This window comes from Pseudorca crassidens, chromosome 3, assembly GCF_039906515.1.
Source record: "Pseudorca crassidens isolate mPseCra1 chromosome 3, mPseCra1.hap1, whole genome shotgun sequence".
NCBI lineage: Eukaryota > Metazoa > Chordata > Mammalia > Artiodactyla > Delphinidae > Pseudorca > Pseudorca crassidens.
Genome location: NC_090298.1, coordinates 115,380,201 through 115,388,431, shown reverse-complemented (window position 1 = coordinate 115,388,431; position 8,231 = coordinate 115,380,201). Strand labels below are relative to the sequence as shown.

General features: G+C 45.6%; 1 protein-coding gene across 1 annotated transcript; it reads right to left on the bottom strand.

The window, feature by feature from the left end:
• Window positions 1-56: 56 nt before the first annotated feature.
• Window positions 57-8,195, bottom strand: KIF20A (kinesin family member 20A). The gene is made up of 19 exons (XM_067731863.1): window positions 8,048-8,195; window positions 7,400-7,585; window positions 6,140-6,229; window positions 5,918-6,037; window positions 5,199-5,337; window positions 4,908-5,095; window positions 4,692-4,821; window positions 4,316-4,510; window positions 4,092-4,203; window positions 3,914-3,982; window positions 3,551-3,694; window positions 3,244-3,409; window positions 2,969-3,133; window positions 2,700-2,839; window positions 2,455-2,557; window positions 1,939-2,137; window positions 1,603-1,694; window positions 1,241-1,378; window positions 57-609 (listed from the first exon to the last, which is right to left on the bottom strand). Exons 2-19 carry the CDS (start codon window positions 7,562-7,564, stop codon window positions 292-294), a joined length of 2,673 nt encoding a protein of 890 aa, XP_067587964.1. The 5' UTR covers window positions 7,565-7,585; window positions 8,048-8,195; the 3' UTR covers window positions 57-291.
• Window positions 8,196-8,231: the final 36 nt, after the last annotated feature.

Below are 8,231 nucleotides of genomic sequence, written 5' to 3'. Positions count from 1 at the left end.
TTTTTCTGCCCCTTTTATAATTTACTTAAATGATTATGCTAAATTTAGAATTCAAATTTAAAATGTGAACAATATCTTTATTTTAATATAACTTTTGTGTGCATAGAAACCATATAAGTAAAAAAGTGTAAGAATACATAGGTGATTATATTACAAAAGGGAGAAAAACTAATGTCTGAATATTGCATTCTGGATAGAGTTCCAGGTATATATATAGTAAAGCTTTAAAGAAACCTATTTCTTAAGCTGAGCAGCTGACCCACCTCAGGGCAATGCTCTCTCCTCACAACCTTAGTATTTTTTGCCAAAAGGCCCAGATTTGAGTAAAGGGGAGCACCGTGAGCGCAGGATCCGGGCATAAGGGCTGTAGTCTGTTGAGCTTTGGCAGGTGGGTGTTCGGGGCAGTAAGTTACGAAGAAATGGTTTCTTCCCTGGGGGCTGTTGGTTTGGTTGCTGGTTTTCCTGGTTGGCACCGAGGCGCTTTTTGGTAGAAGCCTGGCCTTGGAGTTTCAGCACAGTATGATACTGCTCCGCGATGCATGCTGCCTTCTTCCGAAGGTCCAGTTTTACTAGCATCATGTTATTCTGCAGCTCAGCCAGGGTCTGATCCTAAGGAAGATCAACAAAGTTATAGAAAACATTTCTGTCTAATCTATTAGAGAAACAGGAGGGCAAGGTAATACACACTATCCACTACTAGTTACTAAAACTGCTTTTTACAAAGATTAACTCTTTATGGTCAGAGCTTTTAACTGAATAGGAGGGTATTTTCTTTAAGACCCAAACAAATAGCACTGAATAGAAGGACCTTTTCTAACACATCAGGTGGTATGAGCTTGAATGATTTTACCTAACCTCCAAGAGCCTCAGTTCCTAGGTATCAAATTAGCCTAGGATGGTTTTTTTTTTTTTTACATTTGAATACATCTGGAATCAGGATGCATTTACTGATGACAGTGTCATAGCTTAATTGTTAGTGTTTTGTCTTACAATTAATTGTTTCTTATAATCTAAGCATCTTGGATGAAATATGATAGTATCTACCTCTCTAGGGTTGTTATATAACAGAAAAAGCCTACAAATTACTTAACATAATGCCTTGTACTTAGTGAATGTTTATTTTGCAAGGAAGAGAAACTCCCCTCACTATAAGATTAGCCTAAAAATCTTTACCTTTCTCTTTCTCACGTATACTCTGAAGTGGGCTGATGGGAGAAAGTGGTATATAGGCTTCCCTAACCTGTTTGATTAAGATGTCATCACATGTGGCCAAGGCTTGGCGAAGTTTTCCTGCTCCAGTGCTGTGGCAACAGGCTCTTTCTGCTGACTGGAGAGACTCACCAAGTTTCTGAAGCTCTGTCCGCAGCAGCCTTATATTCTGAAAAAGGAGGAGTAGGAACCAAATTGTGGCCAAGATCAACCAGTGATCTGGAGGAGTCGGAGAACCATTTGAAGAGAAGTAAAACTAGAAAGACTAGTCATTTGAATGAGGTAGCCATTCTCTAGGACTGCAGAGAAAACATCTTGTCCTCATATGAACCAGGGATATAGTGTTGGAAATTGCCTTAGGTGAGAGCTTTGGTAACAGAGAAAGGTAATTACCTTCTGGCCCTCCTCTAACTTCTTGTCCACATCAACGATGAAGGGCTTGGCTGAGGGTGGTGGTTCTAACATTTTCTGATATTTCTGCAGCTCTGAGAGAAGGAAGCAAAAACCTTACATGTGTAGGCTTTCTAGCCTTGGACTTATCTCTTTAACTGAATTAACAGTAGCTTGCAGCAAACATAACAAGTGATGCTGTGTGCATCCTAGGATGAAAGGTCAGGGGGATGTAGCTTGGAGTTAAGGAAATTATGTTGGAGCTGGCACCAGAAGGCCCAAGTTTGAAGAACAGCTCTTCCCTGAAACTTATGCTTCCTGCCCTGTCTCCTTCCTCACCTTCAGTGGTGGAGTTTAGCTCTGCTTTGCATTGTTGCAGTTTAGCTTTAATCTCCTGGAGCTGCTGGGTGGAGGCAGAAGCCGCCAACCTTTGTGACCGCCGTAGGGACAGTTCTGACACTGATTGTTGATGGGCCACTGGCTGCTGTCTGGCTTCCTTCAAGAGAGCTTCTAGCTCTTCAATCTTCTCATCCCGCTCCTAAGAAGGAAGCAGAGAGCACAATTCCATTCAGAGTCAGACGAACCCTACAGGAATAGATGACTGAACAATGAACAAAAATTTCCGTGATACATGGGCCTCAAAATCCTGTTTGTTAGCACTTACACCATTTCCTGGCCAATCAAACTCTTAATCAATTAATCAAACATAGACTGACAAGTACAAAGCACTAAGGAGACTATAGAAAGGTGAATTACATATTCCTACCCCTATGAGAGTTTATATAATCTGTTTATCTCAGGCAAGTAGCGATGGGAATCTGAGCAGCTAGTTGGGACTGGTTTAGGGCAACTCACCTGAAGTTCTTCTTGGTAAAAACTTGTCAGTGATTCCTTGAGGATCGTTAGTTTCTCTTCATACATTTCCTCTAGTAGTTCCTTTTGGGTGTCCAAATGTTCACTGTCAGAGGAGAAGAGAGAAGTGAGTGAAGATTCTGAGGAGTGAGCTTGGAGAGCAGATCTTGAGGCACTACTCCATCCTAGTCTCTGCTTCCCACCATCAGGTCTAAGTGACAGAACAAGAGGGGTTACTCAGCTGGTACCTGCACCACTGTTCCCGCTGTTGCATCTGCTCCACCATCTCATTGCAAATTTCATCACGGAGCTGCATCTCCAGCCTCAACTTTTCCTGCCGTTCTTTCAAAAGCAGTGCTTTCATGGCTCCCACCACCTGTAGAAGCTCCTAGGAGGGAAACACAGGTCAGAGGTCACTAGAAGCCCATGCCCTAAAAAGGCACAGGCCCACCTGGAAGGTAGCATGGAAAATGTATCGCCATCAAGCTGCTACACCAAAGCTTTCTTGCATTCTCACCTCCTTGCCATATGTGGAGATGTCAACTTCATTTTCAATATCATCATCAAGGCATGGGTCTGTTTTAGCTCCAGTCTCTAAGCTGGGAGATGCCCGCAGACTGTGTTCCTTGATGAATGAATGTAGCGATGGGAATCCCAGTTGCACAGGTGGAGCATGCACAAGCTAGTGAGGGGGAAAAATCTTAACTGAATCCATTACTAGTCCCTAGTAGCTTCCTTAAGTACAGGTACCAGCCCAAAGTGAGCACAGTCATCACACCTATAGCTTCTCACCTGGCTAGTAATGGCTGAGAACTTGGCCACATGAAGGGTCTCATCATAGGTAGATGCACAGGGATTCACATTGACAATCATGCAGGAGCGGCCTCGGCCTGTGAAGAAGCCTTGGAACACTCGAGTCAACTTGCTGTCACGGAAGGGAACCAGGTTCTGCTTTGACCTGGCAGGGAATCAGAGAATAGAGCTATGAGCAGAACTCCAGCCCTTGGGGGTATCCTAGCACTAGCCCCAGTGATGATCAGGAAGTCTCTTAGCAAACTGCAGAGCTCCAGGCCATCCTGGCTTGCAGTGAAAAGCTTACCGGTTCTGCTGGTTTTGGCGCAGGGCAGTAATACAGCGGCCCAAGGTGTGCAGAGAAGTGTTAATGTTTCCTGCTTCCTTCAGGCGCTCACCACTCTTTTGATCTTTGCAGCGCTCAGAACCAGCCAGATCACAGAGTGATAACCTTGAATGATGGACAGGATCTGACATAAGGATCCCACATGTTATGAGCTTTCTAGCCCTTTGTATAGTTTTAGGGAGGGGAGGACCCATGAAGAATCTCTGTACCCAAGGAAGGAGAGCATGAATCTAACGGAAGTAATTCCCCTGAGGACCACTCTCGTCCCCTCCCCCAATTACCATTTATGGCCAAGAACCCAAATTTCTAAATGGAAAAACTTACTCGCTAATCTTGGGGATTATATCCCCTTCCCCCTGAAGGTGCAGGATCCGGACTGAGAAGATGCTATGACTGGAAGTTAAGAAAGAGAGAAAAGTCACTGCATATCTTCTATGACCAGGTGGAGGACTAATGTTTCCTGGAACACACTGAAAGAAAGGCTGACTCATAACCCACCAACCTGCGGCTGGAGTTCTGGTTCAGGTGGGTGCTGGCAAAGCTCTGGTTTTTACGACCCACTTTCAGGAGTTTCCAGGCCTCCTCAGCATCCTGAACGTGAATCCAATTGAGATCTGAGAGGCCAAGGAAAGAAGGGCATACATAAGAGGGAAGCACCTAACTCTTTTCCTAGTCTCTCCCAAGGTCCCCTCCAGGGTTCATGCCAGCCTCCCTGCTTTCCCATACCTTTCACGTAGGGATTGCCATTCTGATCCTCACACAGCCGCAGTGTCTGCCTCTTGCGCTGCTGGCTATGTGGTTCTAACAGGTCATAAAGCAGTTCATTGTAGATCTCAAAGAAGGAGATCCAGATGGAGAAGCGAACATCTGCAGGGACACTTACTGGGGCAGTGTCTGGCTGTGCCCATTGGTGACTCGTTTCTGGGGAAGAAGCCAATGTACAGAGCATCAACTCAAGAGTAGTCCATCTCCCCTTTGGCCTGCAGGGGCCTCAGAAGGTGAAGCTCAGGTTGCAACCTCTGGTCTGTACCCCTGGAAGTTTTGGGGAGTAGAGAATAAGTTCCTACTGTTACTTGGCACAGAGCCCAGTCATGGTACATACCATCCAGCTGGCTACTGCTGGTAAACTGACTGGTGGAGGAGAGCCCAGCAATGCCACTGTCAAAGCTGCTGCTGGTACCCATCCGACTTTCAATGTAGACATTCTTCTTCAAGGAGGTGGACAGCTCCTCCTGGAGGAGTCCAGGGATAACATAAGCACAAAACTTTCTGGAGATTTTGTCCCCCATCCCTGCCTCTGTGAACACCAACACTTTACCTCTTGGAGGCCTCCATTTAGCAGGGCTAGTTTCTTCAATTCCTCCTGCCGGATCTGCTTGCTGTCTAGCCACATTACCTCGTTGGAGAGCACAGGCTTCAGATCAGGTGTTGGATGAAGTTGGCCTTGGAGACTATTGAAAATCAGAGCCAGGGACCGGGGCAGGATCCCACCATCCTTGATGGTACCTGGAGGCATGTGAAAGGTGGACAGCTGTAGTAAGTGCTGTTCCCAAACTCAGAGCATCAAAAGGCAAAGACAGTCAGCAGTTCTGTGAGGCCTATTACTCACCTTGAATTGTGTGCGTTTTCCCTGAGTTGGTGACTCCATATGTATAGATGAGCCAGTTCTGTCCTTTAAGTACATCCTTGACCATCTCCTTCACAGTCAGGTTGAAGAAACATTCCTGGCCCACTTCTGGCCCAAAGATCTAGAGACATACCCAATTTCTCAGAGGCCCATCCTTCGTTTCCCACTTTTCTCTGTGCAGAGCCAGTAGAGATACATCCCTTCCTGGGTGGTTGGCTCTGGAGACTACTCAAGCAACTTCTTCCTGCATTGCTGCCAGCTGCTGCCTAAATACTCTCTGCCAGTCCATTTTTCATCCAAATCAACAAATACTTACGGAATGCTATCCACTAAGTCCAATGCTGCACACAAAATGGAACAACATAATGGTCACAAGCATGGGCTTGGGAGATAGATGGATCTAGACTCAAGTCCTAACTCTACCAATGACTAGCTACATGGCTTCAGCAACATTATACTCACCGAGCCACAGTATCCTTACCAGGAAATTAGGGACAATGATGATAATAATAACAATAGAGTTGTTGGGAATTAATGCACATACAGTACTCGACACACTGACTAGCACATAACAAGGGTCCCCCAGATTGTAGACCTGCATATATAAGGAGTCACAGTCAAGTAAAAAGCTTTCCTTCTAAAGAGGGAATAAAGTTGCCCCTAGGTATTGGTCCCTTGTTCACATGTCAGTAACTCCATACCTGGGAAAAGGTGAATCTGTGGGTGGCCTGTCCAATTCCTCGCTCATTGCTCTTCTGGGCAAAAGAGTCCTTGGGTGCCTGTAGGGCAAGGGTCTCTATATTCTCAATACGGACACAACCCTGAGAAGGGGGAAAACACAGTTGTCACAGAAGGAAACATTCCTGGGAACCTCTACTGTGCTGTATCATTCCACCTTGAATCCTCCCTCCTCAGAAACTTACCTGATCCTCCTGTCGTTCTAACTCTGAAGATAACAAGGGCCTGACCCTCAGGTATACTTTCACCTTCTCTGTACTATCTTCAGATGGAACCTGTGGCAGAATTCCAGGCCAATATCACAGATTAATCTCAACAGTTACTTCTGAGCAGATGGGCAAATATAGCATATTTCCTGGGAATCATGCTAACACTATCTCTATTCCACCTCATATGACTCTGTGCTATTACTTGGGTTCCATAATCATTCCAACCCACATGGAGTTTTTCAGTACTTAATCACCCTTCCTTGTCTCTTCACTATCCTGAAAACTTGGCTTACCACAGAGTATCTGAGTCAGAACTAGTTAACTGGTATGAAAATCAGCGTGTGATATAGCAAAAGACAGTAGTTAAGCACCCTGAAGGCAGACATACCTGAATTTGAGTCCCAATTTCATCATTTAGTAACTATGAGATCTTGAACAAGTTCTTTAAATTCTTTTCACCTCAGTTTCCTCATCTGTAGAGTGGAGTTAATAATAGCACCCACCACGTTCATTCAACAGATATTTAGAGATCTGTCTACTCTGGCCAGAAATTCTAAGAGCTCTGGTAGTCCACAGTGAAGAACATTAACAAGGCTCCTGCTCTCATGAAACTTCTACAAAAGGGGAGACTTCTGAGTAGAGTTGTTCTCAATCATGGCCATTTCCCTTTCAAGGGACATTTAGTAATGTCAGGACAGGTTTCCCGGTTGTCACAAATGGTAAGCAGCTACTGACATCTAGTGGGTAGAGGCCAGGAATGCTGCTTAACGTCTTACAACGCACAGGACGGCCCTGTATAACAAAGAATTATCTGGCCCCAAATATCAATAATGCTGCAGCTGAGAAACCTCAGCTCAGCAGAAAGAAAAGCTCCTTAAATGGAAGCTGTGGTTGATATTAAAACCTGAATTTACATTCCACCTACTTAATGGCAATACGACCTTGTGCAAATTATTTAAAATGTCTGGGACTCATGGCGAAGGAGACACAACAATTGCCTTCCCTCATAGGATTAACTGAGAGTATGCATTTGAGGATGTTTCGTTAATGCAATGCAATTAATAGTTTTCTTATGGACACACAACTGTACATTTTTTACTTGTCATGCTCTTAATTTTGAGTTGATCCCTCAAACCCTAGGATTGCTGGATTTTTTACCTCATGCTACTCTGTATGGACAACTAGTAGGCTAAGGATATCACTTTCTGTCCCCAAGCCACTCTTCAACTCCTTTACCTGCTGCTTGTCTTCCAGGGAGGTGGAGATGACAGAGCAGTCTGACAGCAGGTCCTTGCGTACCACAGATCCCAAATCTGCAGCTGTGGACTCAAACATGGGGGAGACTACGACCTCCTCATCCGACAGCAAGCCGGCTGGTGGAGAAAGGATCCCTTGCGACATTTCAGCAGGGGCAGTTTAGGTCTAAAAAGAGACGAGAGTGGGTAGAGAGGAGAACCTTAAGGGATAAAAGGGGCGGCAAATTCTGGGTAAGAAACAATTCCCTGGCCCCAGGACAATCTAGTCTCGCTGCCTGAATTCTTACTCCCTTTTCCCTTAAACTACCAGCAAAGGGGAAGGGAATGAGAGAAAGAGTTAATCATTTAATCCAATCTGAGGCAGCATTTCGGACTGCGAACAGGAATGAACAGATATCCGGCTCCGAAAGCATAAGGCCACGCTCCAAGTAGGGTGCCTCGCTCAACGGTGTCGTGGAGGCGGTGTCAGTAGCCCTAGGCTCCTGCTCCAACCTCACCCCCCAGGCCCACAGTGAGGACAGTGGTATTAAGAAAAAAAGGGATGGCGGCAGTTCCGCTTTCTGAAAGCCGAATCCGCCAGGGCAAAAGCAAGTACCTCAGCTGGGCTCAAGCACAGCCGCACACTCACCCGAAGACGCCACACTTCTACGGTACCGTCTCACTCTCACTCCGCGGCCGAACCTGGACTTTCCTAGCCTGAGAGCACAACTCCGCCCACGAGGTGCACCTTTGTTACTGATACAATGTTTTAAATTACGCGCTGCTTTCGTTCAGCGAATCAGATAGCGAAATCTGCACCTACCAATCGGCGC

Bases quoted from the DNA above. Each gene is read 5' to 3' on its own strand.
- KIF20A (XM_067731863.1), bottom strand. From the start codon at position 7,564: ATGTCGCAAGGGATCCTTTCTCCACCAGCCGGCTTGCTGTCGGATGAG. The intron at 4,511-4,691 runs GTATGTACCATG...CTTCTTCCCCAG, and splicing joins CAGCAGTAGCCAGCTGGATG to AAACGAGTCACCAATGGGCA. The intron at 3,695-3,913 runs GTAAGTTTTTCC...CCATCATTCAAG, and splicing joins ATAATCCCCAAGATTAGCGA to GTTATCACTCTGTGATCTGG.